The sequence below is a fragment of the Barbatula barbatula genome (genome assembly GCF_947034865.1).
Source record: "Barbatula barbatula genome assembly, chromosome: 7".
Taxonomy (NCBI): domain Eukaryota; kingdom Metazoa; phylum Chordata; class Actinopteri; order Cypriniformes; family Nemacheilidae; genus Barbatula; species Barbatula barbatula.
This window is the reverse complement of record NC_136770.1, coordinates 5,769,625-5,789,015: the sequence shown is the minus strand read 5'-3', so window position 1 is coordinate 5,789,015 and position 19,391 is coordinate 5,769,625. Positions and strand designations below refer to the sequence as shown.

General features: G+C 37.7%; 2 protein-coding genes across 2 annotated transcripts; both read right to left on the bottom strand.

The window, feature by feature from the left end:
• Positions 1 to 169: 169 nt before the first annotated feature.
• ntan1 (N-terminal asparagine amidase) lies at positions 170 to 3,743 on the bottom strand. Its single transcript, XM_079460690.1, has 10 exons — positions 3,523 to 3,743; positions 2,672 to 2,774; positions 2,531 to 2,596; positions 2,346 to 2,454; positions 1,986 to 2,059; positions 1,855 to 1,908; positions 1,700 to 1,753; positions 1,351 to 1,448; positions 975 to 1,088; positions 170 to 648 (listed from the first exon to the last, which is right to left on the bottom strand). The coding sequence occupies exons 1-10, from the start codon at positions 3,601 to 3,603 to the stop codon at positions 478 to 480; spliced, it is 924 nt and encodes a 307-aa protein (XP_079316816.1). The 5' UTR covers positions 3,604 to 3,743; the 3' UTR covers positions 170 to 477.
• Positions 3,744 to 4,292: 549 nt separating this feature from the next.
• txnrd3 (thioredoxin reductase 3) lies at positions 4,293 to 17,723 on the bottom strand. The gene is made up of 16 exons (XM_079460686.1): positions 17,048 to 17,723; positions 15,358 to 15,418; positions 14,379 to 14,488; positions 12,816 to 12,923; positions 12,611 to 12,683; positions 12,414 to 12,533; positions 11,004 to 11,146; positions 10,670 to 10,785; positions 10,090 to 10,315; positions 9,874 to 9,966; positions 9,022 to 9,098; positions 8,151 to 8,307; positions 7,958 to 8,065; positions 7,787 to 7,882; positions 7,260 to 7,394; positions 4,293 to 6,307 (listed from the first exon to the last, which is right to left on the bottom strand). The coding sequence occupies exons 1-16, from the start codon at positions 17,162 to 17,164 to the stop codon at positions 6,245 to 6,247; spliced, it is 1,803 nt and encodes a 600-aa protein (XP_079316812.1). The 5' UTR covers positions 17,165 to 17,723; the 3' UTR covers positions 4,293 to 6,244.
• Positions 17,724 to 19,391: the final 1,668 nt, after the last annotated feature.

Sequence of the window (19,391 nt, the reverse complement as noted above, 5' to 3'; positions counted from 1 at the left end):
GGGACATACTGGCAAATAAATATAATTTTTATATAAAAAAAAATTAAATAATACATATCAATATATTGGGATCAAGTGTGCTAATATGTTGTAATATAAAAAGGTCTAGGATATAAAAGAACAAAGTAAAGCCTGCCGCTGAATGTTATAAAAAACATTTTACGCTATTAGTGTGAGAGGTAAGACATTTAATTATCAGCTTTACAATGTTACACATTTACATTGACACACAGAAACAACAACAACGAAAGTTTCCACAATCCCTGAAATAATAAACACTTTAAAAAAGTAAAACCGTTATCATATATTTCACTCTGGTTTGAAGATCCTTTAGGATGTTCCCTCGCATCCTTTAGGTCTGCAATCATTAAAATGACCTCTGCTCAGGCAACAACAGATCTGAGATCAGTATAATGGAGCGTCAATATAATCGGCAGATGTTTAAAGGCCTTTTGTTGGGGTGCAGTGTGTGTGAAACTACTGCTGAGAATTTCTCCTCCACTCCCCGTCCTCAGACCGACGGTAGAACTGCGGCTGTCCACCGGGAAACAGGCCATCAGTGGTGGGATGATCCAAAAGGAAACGGATGGTGGATTTGATGTGCTGGATGAAGTGAGGAGGTTCTGCATACGGCGAGGTGGACAGATACTGATGAAAGAAAAGACCTGACCTTTCATTTCATGCTGTACAGACAAATCATGTTAAACCACGTGGCTCAGTTGATATAGATATTTCTCCGATAGCTCCTATAGCTTTGAGGACCTCACTGTGACTGGACGGGTCTGGTTTATGGTATTGTGAATGGTCATACGGATCTTGATTAATGCCATTTTTTACAGTGCTCAACTCGGGACATTGGGTTGTTTTGAGTTCTGATATTATGATTATGTACAATGAACTCTTATACCCCCAAAAATGAATAAAAATAGGATTCCGCGTGATGGAGAACCGAGATCAGAGATGAATATACACACCTGCAGTATAGTTTCATCATCTTGGGACATCCAGAAGCTCATGTCATTGTTTGGTGTCCATCTGCACGGGCCGATTTTTACAAGCTCTCGGCTGGCATCATACACCTCGACCATCTGCCAAAAACACACACAAGTATATAATTCAATAACTTCTTAAAATGCGTGAGTGATTTGATTGTGTTTTCTATACACATATATTACACCACAGTTAATTCGATGCTAAGCTTGATGTCTGACAACTTTTTGAATTATTCGCATTTATGGGGTCGAAATGCTCCAATGAACCAGCAAAGTTAATCACTGTTTGTTTATAGAACTGTGGAATAAGTTTAATATCACACATATACAGTGATTGTAATGTCTTGATGTTATTCACCTGTCCACCACTAAAGGTGCGTGCAGATCGGAGCTCCTCTGCTGGACCTCGGTAGTTAAATGTAGCTGGGAACACGTGAGCGCTTTTAACATTTACTCCTGTATACAAACAAACAGACAGATGTCTAAAAGTCTTATACAGCTGAGAAATGTGAAGTCTAACAAACTCATAGTTGAACGTACAGACGGTTCTTATAATATCAATCTTACAATAATTCATTATAAATTGTTATAACCATGTGATTCTGCCAATTGTGCCAATTCTACTTACTGTAATAAGTAATAATTTGGCTGATGTCATGTATCAATTGACTGACCGGCTGTATGCATGTTTGTGTGTTGCATGGTACCTATTCCGTACACCAGGGGGCGATGGATCCCCTCCTTAACAGCATCATTCACATCTAAGCAAGAACAGAGATTTTATGGTTAAGTTGCACTGGTTTAGACATAATGTGAAAGTGTACTGTACTGTGTGTAAACGTGAAGAGTTTTGATAGTCCACCTGTAATACAGCAGGTTTCTAGGTGAATATCTTCTTTCTGTTTATGAAAGGCAGCTATAAAGCAAAACAGCACTTAGAACACAAAACAAATTTGACAAATATCTGCATAGTATTTTATATTCATCACATACAGAGTATACTGAGACTGAGGGAGTGAGAAGTCTTCCCATCGTCCTGAAAACCCCCGACAAGATGGAGCTCTAATCTGAAGACACAAAGAGAGATCTCTTTTAGGAAACACAGCGTCCGTTGTTTATATCCAAAGTCTATATATAAATAAGAACATAATAATAGACCACAACGAAAAATGATGTCAGCAAAAAAAGAATAACAAAAAATGGGTAGAAGTGATTTCTGCTCATGGGTGTCTTTGTCTGTGTGCAATATGAACCAGACTATCAGTAGTGGTCTGTGGGCGAGCCATCTGAGGCTCAGTCCATATTTATCAAACATTCTTTAAAACCCACATAACACATATGAAATCACAGCACCTGCCATCTTTAGCTGGGTTGCTTCTGGAGGTGACAGCGTTCACTATGAGAGGAATTTCTGTCGACGTGCTGGAACCATCACAGTGTGCGAGACAAGTCACTCCACTACCTTCAGAAGATAAACCAGCGTTAGAAATCAACACTGGTCCACACCACGGACTATAAAGACACTGGGCTGTATTGACCTGTGTGACGCAGGACGACTAAGTGGCACGTCGTGGCATCATCTGAGCCCAGGATGGAGACCGAATCTGATGAAACAGAGATGTCAGTGTATGTATGTATGTAAAACTTCAGCACACAATAGATTCATCTCACAAACTCACTGTCTGCAGGTGTGGTGGCAGCAAACTCCCGCTGCTGGATGTACAGCAGCTCTTTCGGGTCCACTGGTTCCGGACTCCTGGACGTAAACTGCTTTGCATGCTCCTAAGAGAAAACCGACAGGGACGGGGAATAAATAAATGTGTCTTTTGAGACTAAAACTGCACGTTCATTGATAAGGACTGCTTTGGGGTAGTTTACAAATAACACGTATCAATTATCATAAATGAATCATGTATTATGGTAAACATGTAGTAACCATGTTTTTGGCAAACTGATTGTTTTATCGTAGTTTTACTACAAATATTATGGTTAACCAGGGTTATTGGGGTCTGTCCAAAACTAAATTAGAATTACTGTGGTTCTACCAAATACTATAATTTTACTAACTGAAAATGTCATAAGGATCATTGAATCAAATGAGTTGGACAAAATAATTGTTTACTATTTCTTATGTTGTTATGTGTAACTTTACACCATTTATTTCAGACAGCAAAGATATATATTGTATAAATAACGGTTCAGGTATTGAACATTCCATGCGCATACACCGTCATATTTATATATATATAGGAGTTTGGTTCCAAAATGAGTTAATAAAAACATGCTTTTAATTTTTTTCTTGTGTTAGTTAACGTTAGCAGTTATTTAGTTGCTATGGCTTAAATCACTGCAGTCAGATTGATATGAATTGGAATGCACAATAAAAAATAACTAGATTTCTGAATTTTTGGATGAAGTTGACTCATGTTGGAACCAAAAACCTTCACACTATTTACTTTGTTAAAGAGCCTAAATACACACATAATAAATACATAAGTATATCAATATAAATGCGCGAGATGATTTCTACCTTCAGATGTGGATATTTGCTGAAGAGTTCTGCGGTAGAGTTCACGCGCTCTATCCGCTTATTCTGTGTGAACAGCGGCATCCTAACAGCGTGTAGATCTGATCGTATTCAACTTATTTTAAACATCTATAATAAATAACGCATAAAAACTCATTCCGTTTGATCTTTCATCGCGGAAACAGTTCCTTCCGCTTTGGTCAACGTCACAGGTCATGTGACACGACAGCGAAAATGAGTCATGTTAATATAATCCAGTGCGCTCCATACAGTTAACTTTCTTCAGAAAACAAAATCAGGTGAATGTTATATTTAATAAATATATGCATTATTAAAATCGAATATTAATCGATAAAATACGCTTTCCAAAACATACATTTCATGTAGTACCACTGTTGACCAGCAGATGGCTGTAGAGCCTCATCTGTCACGTAACAGTTGGAGGAAGTTTTAATTTCGCGGTGTTTGGGGAAATGTTTCAATCATAAATCTTCAGATGAGGTTGTGTACCCACCTGGTACGAACACAATGTAAAGTTTACTCAACAAGACTTAAGTACATGTACGCTAAGATTTGACAAGTAATAGATCTATGAATTAAAAACTGTCAACTCATTGTGATGTTGCGTTTCGATTACGCAGTTTATGAGTTTCTACAGGAATGCGTTACCAACATAATCACTAAATGACTCACTTAATAGACATGCACAACAGTAGGTTAGCAAACAATACATTGATATTAAATGTCTTAGTAAATGGACAAACACTTGTGGGCCTAAATGATTACAATATATATTTAATGTTTGTTTGCATCTCATGCAGTTACATACTTTAAGTTTCTTATATTCCTATACCAGGCCATTGAGATACATTTCCAGATATGTATAATCCTTTGTAGAAGAAATTAGTTTGTTCAAACACGGGAAATACATTCACATAGAGGGGTTGTAAATCTGTTTTGACCACTTCATATTGAAACACAAGATTTTACATTAACACTATTAAGTAATGGCATTTTCCAGTTTCTGAATTATCTTTACAGTACATGATCAACAGCTTCAGTTCAACAAACTCTGTTATGAAGACACATCTGTAACATCCTCTAGAAACACACAGACATGAGCAGATCTGCTCGGGTCTGTTTGATCTATAGGCCTGTGATTATTAACTCACTGAATGAATCAGATGAAAATGAAGCGCTTCATCTTGTTCTTTGTCTCAGATAAATAAGCCTGCACTTCACAGGAGCAGGTGTGTGTGTTGCTTTGTTACTGTCCAGGAATTGAAAGAAGTATTGTATAACCCAACGCATGCGACCATTCATAGACTAATCAAACGGATGAGCTGGAGAGGACTGAGGATTTAGATCAATCTGTCTGCAGTGAATTAAATCACAGTTTAATGTTTACTAAATAAAGAAAACATGAACGTCGTTATTTGGTGCATCTAAAATGTCTTTTGAAATCAGAATAGAATTTTGGGTACACTTGTTCAAGTACATACTGTTTATTAGAGTTCATCAATTAAAGTCAAACAGAGTTGTGTCCAATGTTTGTACATTCAACCGGTGTGACAGATATATGAACTTTGTCTGACCCTTAAATACATACAACTCTTAAAGCCAAACCAAAGTAAAATAGATTGAGGCACATGATCCAGAAAACAAACTGCAAACGTTATACGAAAAGAAACAAGCGTGCACGAAAGTTTTACTCGTGAAACTTTAGATCAAAAACATCAATTGATGAAGAAATATGTATAAAAATATGGACCAACATGTTTTCTGATATTTCTAAGTGCTTTGCTAATCCAAACAGGGACAGGCTATTGGTTTAAATACTTTGAGAAACGTGCAGCATTTGCCTTGCGCCCAGTTCTATATTCCTCAAGCACTACGTTGAAAAATAAACGAAAAAGGGACGTAAAATTCCTCTTCCTACAGTTCAAGAGACTAATGTTGATGCTTTTTAAGCAACTGATTGTAAACGCGCGATCTAACCTATAAACACAGAAAAATAGACTTCTACAGCCAAAGAAAGTAAAAGAAATCAAGATATGCTGCTGTCCGTTTGAAGGCCGAAGCTAAAGAATAAAGCATCCTGCAGCAGTCTAGAGCGTGTATTTTTATGTAAATGCATGTCAAATCAAAGTACAGAAAAACATCAGTCCTAGCCCACCCATAAACATGGGTTATGGGTTAAAACGTCACAGAGCACCACGAGTGTTCAGGTATGTGCGTAAAACTTTGTACATGTGAAGGAAGTAAATCACAGACACACGCTGGTGCATTTCTGACTTTGATGATTAAATTCGAGCAGAGTAACCCCGCTGTCTAACAGATTGTCAATCATAAGCTTCTCACCTCACCACTGGTCTCCACAGCAAGTGAAGCCCCACCTCTGAGTGGCCGTTGTGTCTCAACAATTACACCCTATAGTCCGCCCAATCACTTAAACCCTTCCGTCACAAGCGGAAATAGATTCAGGCGGTTTTTAAATGGTTGAGTGCAAAGGAAAACCACAGAGACACAACGAACATCAAAGAGCAGAGCAGCACATGTTCTTCTGAGTGAAAGATCACATTAATCTGCCTTTCTGATGCATGTTGATGATTTGAGATTCTCAGAAAGATCACTAGTAAGAGACTTTATGTGGAGAGGGAAGATCACCAGTGTGAACTGGTTAAAACTAATAACTGACAGTCTGTTAAACAAGCAGGGTTTAACCTCAGCAGCCCGACTGAGTGATGTCACCACCTGAGCTTTTGGTCACCTCCATGGTGGTGAAGATCTGGAGAAACAAAAACATAGAAAACAGTTATAAAGATGCCTTAACTGAGTGTTGCAGGGATGACACATTTTTGAATACCAACCCAGAAGTTAATAATAACATAAAATCTGCAATTTTTTAAGGCTGAAATACAACAGATTACACTACGGAACCTCGCTCGATATCAACGGCACCATCACAAAGCCTCCGACAAACATTCCCTGGTAAGTAACTATCTCCATCCACGTTTTTAGAGATTTGTGTTTGTGTTGCATTATTTGTGAGATTTTTAATGCGTGATGACATTTACTCTCCACCAAAGGATGCAGTTGCTTTTAGCAACTTGTCAGCACCTGTCATTTTTAAGACACGATAAATCTTAAAAAAAAAATTCACGAGCGGGTTATAACTGGTGTGTTTTAATGTCAAAGAAAAGAAAGAGGAAATATTAAGATGTTTTGTTTACCACAGATCTTATTTTAGGCGTTTAACCAAAACCCAAACTTCAAGTCGATGGAACCAGAAGTGCTAAAATGCTATATATTTGCATACAAAAATACCTCATTCTTTGCACCACTTCATATTACTAATATTTACGATTATATAATAATATTATAGTTTTAGCTTAAAGGAACAGTTTAACCCAAAACATTTTTAATTCTTTCATTATTTAAACCAGTGATTTCTCAAACCAAAGATGGTTCCAGGGGGCCACAGGTTTTGTGGCATTTTATGAAATATATCATACATTTTATGCAATAAAAAAGAAAAAGACCACCAACCAAAAGAATCGATGTTTCAGCAATGTATAACTGAATATGTTTTTGATTTAAGGAAAATTTGAGGTTTACGATTATAACATGCACTCCACACAAATGAGGTAAAAAATCTGTAAATGACAACTTTGAGGTGAACTGTTCCTTTACAAAATACACTTGTAAATGTAGACCGAAGCTGGCAAAAGGAAGCGCACCTCAGCACAGGTGGGGTGTATGCCGATGGTGTTGTCCAGCTGATCTTTGGTAATCCCACATTTCATGGCAGCTCCAAACCCCTGTGTGACCTCTCCAGCATTAGGACCCAGATAATGAAAGCCAATCACACGCTCCTAAAACCAGGAAAATGCACATAAATGTTTGTGATCTGATTAAAGGGATAGTTCACCTAAAAATTAAAAACTCCTGTAATCATTTACTCACCAAGCCCGTGTACATTTCCTTATTCTTCTGAATACATGTTTGTAACCAAACAGTTCTGTGGCACCACTGACTACCAAAAACTACCATGGTTGTTAATGGAGCAACAGAACTGTTTGGTTGCTTATTTTGTGTTTAACAGACCAAAAAAATCATACAGTTTTGAAACAACTTGAGGCAGAGTAAATGACAGAATTGTCATTTGTGGATATTTGTTCAGATATTTCAGCATATCCTACCAAGACTTTCAAATGATATTGTTAACATAGGGGAGTTTGGAGAGGACAGAGGTAGTTGGTCTTACGTTGTCGAGTTTATTGCAAAGGATCTTGGCGTAGCACCTGTTGTTGTCCCGACCAGGAACTGTGAACTCCAGCGGCCAGAACAAACTGTGATAGATCTACATCGATGGAACAAACATCATTAAAACTCCCTCATTATCTGTGCAATTCATATTTCCAGTCGGATGACTCACCTCGAGGTTCTCCTGCCCGTAGATCTCCACGGCTTTCTCCTCAGGATAACCGCAGCTGCCGTACTCCATAGGAGTGAAGACGGTGGTGGGGACGTTCACATAGTCACACTGAATAACGGGCGAAAACAATAAAATGATTTAAAACAAAGTAAATACTTTTTCAATCTAGAGCTTTTGAAAGACCATGTCGGACCTTCAAAGAAGAGCCAGCGAAGAGCCGCCGAGCTAGGAGTTTTCCTGCCTGAATGGCCACAGGTGTCAGCTCCCACTTCCCCTCCAGGATGTCACCGATGGCGTAGATGTGAGGAATGTTCGTCTGTTCCTCATCATTTACTGGAATCTTCCCGTTCCTGGGTGAAGAACAGAGAAACACGCTGCTCAGAATGGTGTGCAACACACTTGAGTTTAAAACATGTTAGTGCAGAATATTTCATTCACTTTCATTAACAGTCAGCTATGAAGAAGGATCTACAACTCTAGTACAGATCCAAATGAAGAAACATGATGCAAGCACACTGTTAAAAAGAGCAGTTCAAATTAATTTACTGAAGTCTGAAAGCTTGAGCAATATATTCATATATAGGAAACAGGAGTCAAGAATCACTACATGCATGTGTGTGTAGAGGTCATAAGACTCTAAATCATATGACTGTTTGAATGACTGTAAAGCTTCTATACTGCTCTAATCTCGAACATACAGACACACTATAATAATCATAATAATAATATATAGGAGCCTCTTGATTTCTTTTTGATTTGAATTCAACCAAATTGTTTTATAAATGCATATCACTTGCCCACATTATTCCAGCTCTCTTACTCTGTAAAAATGCACTTAATGTGTCTTCTGGTGAAATTATGGAGTTTATGGTAGTTGGAAAACTGCTGATTCACCGTGACACTACAGCCTCCGCCCCTTCCCAGGCTAGACCAGCTCCTCCCATGTTACCATGACAGCAAGGTCATTGTAACAATGGAATGAATGGGTGAGCAACTATGAGGCCTGAGAACAAGAAAATAACCAAAGGTCGACATAAGACAGTAGATGGAGAGTGGAGACATACTTTGGGTTGACATTAACTCCAACTTTGTTTAGTCCAATGTTCCCCGTGCAGGCATCACGACCGACTGCAATCAACACCTGAGTTTAAGATCAGCATAATTATATTATGTCGCAGTTTGAGTAATAAGGAATGAGACTAATAAATCTGACCAATGCTGCACAAAGTAACAATGCTAAAATTGACCACACAACTAACTTCTATTGTCTTTGTATAGATGTTTGACAAGTTTAACTATTAGAACTGGCTTACACTCGAGGTTAAACTACTACCCTGCATACTGCTCGTATAGAGTTAGAGGTTTTTGACCTTGGATAAATTATCATTCAGATTTTTTTTATGACTGTATAATCCTGACATTTCCAAGCAATTTTATGACTGTATAATCCAAGCAATGCAAATTCTATCAATGCAAAGTTTATTCCCAAAGGTTCACCCTACGAATCAAACCTCTGAATTACATAGACCACATGGGATCAATGCTGGTCCAGAAGAACTTCCTGTTTTACTACAAACATTTTGAACAAAATACAACCAACAGAATATTTATAACCAATTTAAAATATTACACAAATATATTTAAAATGTTACTATATATGTAAGGTTTATAATCATAATAAATAAATAAATACTGAAACCGGATGTGTTCTGGACCAGTGTTTACATAATTCATGTATTTGTGTTTAACGTCACATCAGCACTAAAGGCCATTAATGACAAACTTGTCATTATAAAATTACTATCCTTACAACATAGGATAAAATAACTACCCTTAAAACACATAAAATGATATACAGTGAAAAAGGCAGAGCATTCTAAAGTTAGAGCACTAACAAAAACGTTTATGACACTTACAGTGTTGTATTCCCCCTCAATGATTTCATCATCCTCTGTAGATTTGGCCGTCACCTTCAGTCGCCCCGGCGCTCCAGCTTCAAGCTCCTCTATCTGAGATACAATCACAGAATCACTGCTGTGTTTTATCACCAGAACCTGATCATCATAATGTCATATATCCAGCCGCATCAGATAGCAGCTAACACGTTCAGATTCAATTCACAACACACACACCTTGACAGGAACAAACTTCCTGATGAATTTGACGCCGTGCGTCTCCATGTGGTCACCAGCGCGGTTGGCCATGTCTTGGTCAAAGCCTCGGAGCAAAATGGAACGAACCATGACGGTCACATCCAGCCCCAAACCGGCCAGAAAGCCTCCACACTCCAGAGCGACATAAGAAGCCCCGATTACTAAAGTCTTCCCGGGACAGTAGGACAATGAAAACAGGTCATCACTGCAAGAGCGGGGAACACGTGAGAGACAAAATACAAGATCATGAATGGCTGAGGACACAACATAGAGAGACTTGCAGACAAACGTTTGTTTAATCAGCATAAAGATTGTAATAAAAACACAGACACTGAGATTCACATCCTCTTCTGATAGATGACAAATGTTTGAGCAATACACACACAAACACACACACACTTTGTGCTCAGGACAGCATTACTTCAGGAAATAATACTATGATTTCCTTCTCCTACAGCCTTTGTTTGGAGTGTATAATTACTGAACAGGTTTTAAAAACCCCTGAGGTGCGGATCAGTTAAAACGGCTCTCTGGAGAAGGTTTATGAAGATCAGCTCACCTGGTGATGCAGTACTCTTTATCTCCGGGGATGCCAAGGTAACGAGGTCTTTCTCCCGTCGCTAGGACAAACTTAGAGGCAGTGTAGAACGTCTCCTTACCGCGCTTGTTTGTCGCCTAATAGAAGTAAACGGAAGATTAGTCAAACATACTAAAAATATCTTTATTTTTTAGTAAACTCATTAAATGACATGTATCCTGAGACATAGTGTTGCTAAGCAACCATCTATAGTCACGGATCATAACTATGATTGTTTAATAAATGCGAGTTCTATTATAGATTAAACATTTTTCTGTTAACCAGGATATTGGATTTAGGGTCCAGCAACACTTGCCTTGATCTTGTGTGGCTCTACAAACTCGGCATACGCGTTGACATAATTAACGTTCTTGTCTCGGAGGGAAACCCTGTAGCCCCAGTTCAACGAACCGATGTAGTTATTTACTGCGGTTTTCATTGTATCCCAGTTGTGGGTCACTAGAAAAAAGGTGTTAAAAAAAGAAGAGAAACAATATCATCAAGCTCATTGACTTTTCCAAAGGTGTTTTCACCCAAAATAAAAAGTTTTATGATATACAGACATGCTCAAATTTGTTGGTACCCTTGCTCATTGAAATAATGCTTAATTCCTCCTGAAGAGTGATGAAATATATCAAGACTATCAAGGCATTCTGGAGCGAAACGTACTGCCCAATGTCAAAACACACACAGCTAAAATCACCCAAGAATGAATAAGAACAAAACATTGTACTATTCTGAAATGGGCTTCTTTGAGTCCTGATCTGAATCCTATCGAACATCTATGGAAAGAGCTGAAACTAGCAGTCTAGAGAAGACACCCATCAAACCGGAGACACCTGGAGCAGTTTGCTCAGGAAGAGTGGGCCAAACTACCTGTTAACAGGTGCAGAAGTCTCACTGAGAGCTACAGAAAACATTTGCTTGCTAAAGGTTGTCCAACTAAATATAAGGTTAGGGGTCCCATCATTTTTATTATTCACAATATAATGTTGAATAAAAAATTAATAAAATCACAAGCAAAGTCTGATTTCTATAAAATATGGAATAAACATGGTGGATGCCAATTACTTTTGTCAGTTTCTAGTTATTTCAGAGAAAATTGTGCATTCTTCTTTTTTGTGGAGGGGTACCAACAAATTTGAGGTATTCTTAAATCACGATTCATAAAAATGGTTCAAATGACTTTCCTCGTCCCGTTGGAAAAATGTAAAACCTAGTGGGCATTTCATCATCAAGACCATTACATTTAGTCATTTAGCAGATGCTTTTATCCAAAGCAATTTACAGAGAGTTCAGCAAGCAATAATGCAATAGGTGCTAATACCAAGTTACTAGTTTCAACAAAAGCTAGAACAATCCCTGTTTAGAGAAAGAGAAATTGTTTGTTTTTTCGCTCTCATTTGTCTGTTAAGTATTCACAGAAGAGACGAAGGAAGAATGGAGTTGTGAAAGAGAATGACAGGAAAGTGTTTCTTTTATGTTATCCATGACTTCCTCTTTATAACCAAATGACCTCAGAACAGAAATCACAATATTACAACACAACTCTTATGGACTTATCCCGTTGCAAGTTCTTTAAAAGGATTAAAGGATTGCAGTTCTGATTTCTGTCAAATTTAAACAGAGCAAATTATAAAGACTGTTTTAGTTCAACTGTTGACCACAGATTACATGATGTGTTTTTGAACCGCACGCAGACATACGTGCATGGAGAATGACTCACCTTGCTCGCCGAATTCCCAGCCGAATTTGCGGGCATCCTGCATGGCTGTACCCAGCAGGGCCGTTTGATGCATGAGTTTCTTAGGAATACACCCTACGTTTACACACGTGCCTCCCAGACCTACAAACACACCGTTACACCTTAGTATGGTCACATGAGTGTGCAAACATGGTATGCATCTATGAATCTTTCCTTACCCCAGGTTGCGCCCTTTGGTGTGGGAACGACGTAATCCAAAACCATGACCTTCTTCCCCAAGATAGCTGCTTCCTGTTTGGGCAGGAACAGGAAATTTCAAGATTTATATGTGCAACCACAAAACTGTGTATTGGTATTTTAGTCTATGACTAAATTCATGTCGATGAAAGTCAGAAATGTTGGAGTCACAGGTGACTTCCTCACCTTTGAGCACGCCAGGCCACCAGACCCTCCTCCGATCAAGATGAGGTCATAGTCGTACACCTCACTCCCTTCACCCAACAGCTGCTGCAGGACACCATCTTTGTGTGCCTGTTACCACGACAACCACATAATCATTAACAAAGGCATATAACCATCGCTGATAAGAGCAATCGTGAAGAGGCGCTCGTGAATATTCAGCTTTATTACATGAGGTTCCAAAGACAGAAAAACAGCAGATGGTTTAGATTGCATGAGGACGAGTACATGACAGATTTTTTATTTTAATAATCCAAAACTAGCTCAGCAGTTGTGTAAACGAAGTCTCAGGAAGAAAATCACAGTAATCTGAGGTGATTTCTCATTATTTACATAATTTTTGTGATGGCGTCCCTCTATGTAAGCATGTATGGAGATGGCTGTTTAAGTCTTTCATTGGCTGATGGGTCATCAAGACATTTCTGAAATGCTTGCAAAATTCCAGACTTCAGACTTTGCCCATCATAAACTCACAGACACAAATAAGAAATTGATATTAATATTTTGAAATTAATATTTCAAAAAAGAAATTGAGCTGAAATGTCAGCGTATGACCATCAACATTACAGCCTGCGATTCAATTCAAGTTGCAACAGTGTATCTTACAATCTGTCAATTGTAATAATTTCAGTTTCATTTTTAGGTTTTTAATAGGAATAGTTTGCCCAAATCTGAAAATTCTCGAATAACTTTCAATGCAAGTCAGGTTATATGGCGAACACATTTTTTAAATAGAAACAACTGTTGCTTTATATACAGACATGTATCAGCTTAATGCTCTCGAAAGCACATGCATGCATCATAAAACAAATCCAAATCACTCACGTGGGTTAATAAATGGTTAATCATCTTAAGCAAAATAATGTGGTAACACTTTACAATAAGATGCTATTTGCAAACAATTAGTTAATGCATTAGCTAACATGAACAATACTTTAAAGCATTTATGAATCTCAGTTCATGTTCATTTTAGCAGTTACCAAAACATTATAAATTGTAGCAACTGTTAACGTTAGTTAATGCACAATGAACTAACATGAATAAATGTATAGACATTAACAACTAATAAATGCTGAAAAACTAAATTGTTCATTGTTAGGAAACTTTAGATAATGCATTTACTCCTGTTAACAAATAGCACCTTACTGTAAAGTATTACCAATAATGTTTGTGAAAAATGTATGATGTGTACAGTTCGTAGAATAAGTTAATAATTGAGACAATTTGGCAAAAGCCATACGAAAATCGATTCAAATATAGTGTCATGTGATATTTTGTGACGAGACAACTAGTCACAAGATAAAAGAACCAATGAGATCTGAAGTTATCGGCATGTGACCGTATTTGAATTTGGTGCTCATAGGTTTCAATGTTCCAAAATTTGCTCACTCATACGCACTTTTATTTTGCTTTATTAATCAACTGTAGTCTTTTGGATTACTTTAATGATGGATGGATGGGCTTTATGAAGCCTCAACGAGTTGAGACAGTGACAGACAACTGGAAAACACAGAGATGAATCCATACCTTCAGTGTGTTATCGCAGCCCCCGATGTGTTTCTTATTGATGAAAACGCTGGGGACCGTTTTCTGCCCCGTCATCTCATGCAGCAGGTCCTGGTAGTTAGATCCATCCTCTGAAAACAGATCAGATGCGATCAATTATCAAACTGCTCATGTTACACATCTACACCACATGGGCTTCTCTCCAGGATGGATAATTTAATTAGATCTGGATCAGACACAGCAGGCCTGCTGCTGAAACTAATGTTTGGCTCCGACTGCACAGACGGAACAAAAGAGAATCAGCAATGACTTGAATATCCACAATATACTCACAATGTCTTTAAAGTAAAAAAATATTAATTTAATGTTTTCATTTGAAATGTTCTAAATGAAGGAAATCAATTTGTAGATGTTTTAACTGTTTCTCCAAGCATTAGAATAGGGGAATAATCAGGGTCACATTAGGGGAGTGGGAGGTGATTTGCTCTGCAGTAGGAAGATGATTCAAGACATTAGTAACGCTGGAGTGAGTGTGACTCAGCAGGTCACAGCTAAAACGCTGCTGGTTTAACTGCTTTAAACATTAACTTTAGAGTTCAGCACAACGTTCAGAGACCACAGGACACATTTCAGATCATTTATGAATGAACGGAGTCAGTAAGCCTTAATATTACGTAACTTCAACCTAAGGTGACTAAGGTGGAAATAGTCAGAGACATCCAGAAAGCCCCCTTAATCTAACATAAGAAATCTTAAACATAAGGAAGAACCTCGCCTAAAATGTACTCATGCAAGCCACTGTACTTACATACTTAACAGGAAAAAAAAACATTTAGAGATTGGAACAATGGAAATGGCTGTATTATGTTGTGGCACAGCTTGGCACTTCCCTTATGTACTTGATCTTCGTTTTAAATTCGGGTAAATTGATTTGCATATTTGATACTGAAACTGATATTTGATATGATGTGAAAATGATTGACAGTTACTGGGATCTTACCCATCAGGTCCAGCTCTACGGCTTTACATTTCACATTCAGCTCTTTAAAGAGTTCCTTCACCTGAAATGAAAGAAACTCTGCATGTTAGTTTTGAAGCAGTATATCCATTTTTATCATGACAATATAGTAACAATATGCCAATATACAGTCCTTCATGGTCTTCGTACGTTACCACTAACTCACTTTAAGACGGAGGTAAACAAATCCCATCATGTAAATATAAATGAAGCGAGATGTTATATTATTGCCTTAGAATGACCTATTTATATCTGCATTCACCGCAGGTCCCCTTGCACGGATTTCACCATGTTGTGGCCCTAAACAGACAAACTGCTCTGCAGAACGCATTTCGTAAATACATTATCTTCTTCGGCAAAGAAGCAAAAACGTGACCTGTACTTTGTTTTGTAAGCAGGTGTCCTTAAATTTCATACTACCGTCAGATAGTCCTACCAGGCATGTGCACATCAATATAACGTCCATTTTTGTCCTAGCTGTTAATTTTTTACTGCTACAACAATATCATAAGGGTATTTTCATCTACATATTTATTTATTACTGGTAGAACAATTTGATAGGGTATTTTGCACTGTAAATTAATCCTTATTTGATAGCGTCGGATAATCTGATAGGGAATTTACACCGTAAACTCATTCTGTTTGTTTCTTTTGCCGATGTGGTTTGATTGAAATAATTTTTTGCAAGAAGTCACTGGAGTTTACGATACATTTTATTTGCCTGCACGTTTGAGGATCTTGAAATAAACCTCTTTAAATCAAAATACAAGATATTCCTATTTTTCTTAACCCTAAATTGTAACTGTTTTACACTTCTGTTCATTTTAACTACAAATATTAAGATAATCTCACAGGCCACTGCAAAAAATATATAGTTAGTTAAATCAGAGGTGAATCATAATGACTTTTATAAACAATAATAATTTATGTTAATAACTTTATGTTGTTGGCAGACACTTTTATCCAAAGGGCATTTAAGACAAACGATGTATCCGTATGTTACATTGTAATAAAATTCCACTGCTAACAATGCTCTGCCGATCAGGCTTTCTAGGAATATACAGTACGATCATATTTTTCTTTTAATGTCCTTCGAAGCATAACTAGTTAAGAATCTTCAGCCCAGACAGACATGGCCAGACACATAATTGTGAGAACATTCATAAAACCCGAAACTGAAATTAAACTAATTTAAGTACCGATCCCAATTCATACATCATAGGCCTATTAAAATAAGTCATACGAAACTATACAAGACGGGACACTACAGGTTTAGAGAGATCTGAGGTCTTAACCAAAATTATAAATGTGTTTTAATAACACGTGCACACTTTTTCTATTAGTTAAGACAGCCATTGTTCTTTGACATACAGTACCAAGGAACATTCCCTATCACTACCCTTAACGTAAGCATCCATTTTAACAGCAACATGTAACTTTATCTTTACTACAGAAGCTTAAAACGTATTTCACAGCTCGTGACTGTCCCCTCAATAACTTAGGCTAAGCTAATTGCTACAATATTTAAGTTTCTTGCACACATTTACGACACCACGTCACAAATTTGACCGAAGTAACGTTGTACTCAACAGAAATATTACAGGCTTTTACGGGACATGTCGTAACGTTATACGTCAGGACATTTTCTCAACACCCTTCAATGCTCACTTACCTTAACACAATAAGGGCAGTAACTCTTGCTGAACACCAGCACCTGACTGGACTCGATCAGTTCTTTGATCCGTGATCGGACCTGCTCGCGACCCGGGTCGTTTTCAACGGGCGGCATGATGATCGATAGCTGATCGCTGATCTTTATTCTGCGCTCTTCCGCTTCCCGAGTCGATGATTCCGAATAACGTGAAACGTAAGCTCAGCACAAACTCATGACGTGATGTTAAAACCCGACGTGACCAACGAAAATATAAACACTTTGATCATCGTCCGTCCCGTGCCGCCGGTGAATGACGCTCCTCCGCGCGCGCGCGTCTTACATAAGACCCTTGTCAGCCTGACCTGCGCGCGCCTGACTGAAAAACCTCATTAACAAATTGAACATGATGTAAATGTGTTTAATTTATAGTTATCACGATTGAAAGTCAATGCAAATACAAACGTTTTAGTACAATTAAATTAAAATGACCTTTTAAGACTTATTAGTTAAAAACCATTAAGCAGTTTGTTAAATAATTTGGTTAGGAGTCAATGGAACTGACAACTTGACAAACACTGCATTGTGTTTAAGATATTTTCTACTTGTACACAAATTGATAGAAACTCAAAAAGGCATTAAAGACCACCGGGCGATTTGCAAGAACCCGTCATGTGTTTTAATAACGGACGCCACCGCCATCTGCTGTCCAAAAATACATTAAGTCAGATGTCTCATCTTAGAGCATCTGATTGGGATGCAAGAAACCCACAAGTTAAATTCACTACACGCTTTGTTGGACCTTTTGATATGTTGCATTGTGTTTATTTTGTAGCGTGTAACATCAGACACACGAGGGCGCCAGTGCATCAAATATTTTTTATTTTATTAATTACTCATCAAATAGGCTAACCTATATTAATTTAAGAAACAGCATGCAGAATAGTCTCAAATCTATTGGTTCATCTCTGATGGCTGATTGTATATACAGCGATATATATCAAAATTAAAAACATTACTTTTGATTTATGTAGACATCAATATTTATTTTTGTTGTAAGTCTTTATTGAAAGAATCTGAATATTTTCTGAATCTGAATATTTTGACTACAAAGTTTAAATGAACAACACATGCTAAAATATGGATCCACATCAAAACAAACAACGGATTACGTGATGTAATCTGATTTCAAAATCTCTTTTTTTAGTTTGAACAACCTATTTTAAAGATTCGACCCAATCTGACAGCAGAAATCCAAATGACGTCTGTACCATCGTGAGCAATTAGGCCCTGGTGTCTATTGAGAAATCTTGTACACAGTTTGTTACCATGGTGACAAAGTCTAGCATTCCAATAAGATGGAGATGGTACATCACTAAACATTACTAAACATTGTCACTAAACATGCATGTATAATGTCTCCAATAAAACATGCATCTCTCATCCTTGTTCAATTCTTTCTGCTGGTTCTTGTTCAAGGCTCTCAGATGTTCATTTAAAGATGCTGTGTGAAGAAGAGGCGGTGAGCAGGTCAAACACATCTGTCACTGTACATGGATGTTGTTATTTATCTGCGTCTTTTTATAATCGTGCATGCAAACACACGCACGAACGCATACACAAAGAAAACATTAGTTAGCAAAGGGACCTATCTTGAGCATATTATTCCTAAATAATTCCTCGATGCATAAACTTCTATTATTGAGTCTTGCAGTCTGTTTTCTCACAGGACTCAAGAATCAGAACACATTCACACACTTAAATGAAAGCTTGTTATCTCCTTTGTAAGATCAATACCTCTCGGTGTGTTTAGGCTGATGAAAACGTTTTCTCGACTCTTTGATGAAACTGCAGTAAAGGATCATTTAATACGTGATTTGTGTGCACGCGATCAATCACAGTCGCTTCACTTGTGTTTCAGTGCATGTGAGTCGGTTGTGGGTGATTTGAATGTTAATCGTCAGAGTTTGTGTGGGAGATGTGGGAAGTGTCTCAGACATCAGTTGTCTTGCTCTAGTGGAGACTGACAGCCTGTGTTTCACAAGCACTTTAACTCAATCAGGATGAAATGAACTGAAGCACCACACATGTATTCTCACACACTGTCAGATTTGCCCGTATTAGCCTGTTAACGCTAATGTGACTCCAGACAAGCATTGACCTCTCTTTTTCCAACAGCCTGGCTCTTTTCAGAAACCTTTACTTTTCTACTAGTATTGACTCTACTTACTGTAGTATGTAAATGTATGAGTTGAAAGAAGTTCTCATGTCATCATTTACTTCACATGGACAGCTCAGATGATGATAAACAAACATACAACAATGCACCATCATTGCATTGAGATGAATTAAAAATACTAATGCT

Bases quoted from the DNA above. Each gene is read 5' to 3' on its own strand.
- txnrd3 (XM_079460686.1), bottom strand. From the start codon at position 17,164: ATGCCGCCCGTTGAAAACGACCCGGGTCGCGAGCAGGTCCGATCACGG. The intron at 9,967-10,089 runs GTGTGTGTGTTG...ATTGTATCTCAG, and splicing joins GGAAGTTTGTTCCTGTCAAG to ATAGAGGAGCTTGAAGCTGG. The intron at 7,395-7,786 runs GTAAGACCAACT...TCCTGGTTTTAG, and splicing joins TTTGCAATAAACTCGACAAC to GAGCGTGTGATTGGCTTTCA.
- ntan1 (XM_079460690.1), bottom strand. From the start codon at position 3,603: ATGCCGCTGTTCACACAGAATAAGCGGATAGAGCGCGTGAACTCTACC. The intron at 1,909-1,985 runs GTATGTGATGAA...TTTGCTTTATAG, and splicing joins CCTCAGTCTCAGTATACTCT to CTGCCTTTCATAAACAGAAA. The intron at 1,449-1,699 runs GTACCATGCAAC...GTTTGTATACAG, and splicing joins CCCCCTGGTGTACGGAATAG to GAGTAAATGTTAAAAGCGCT.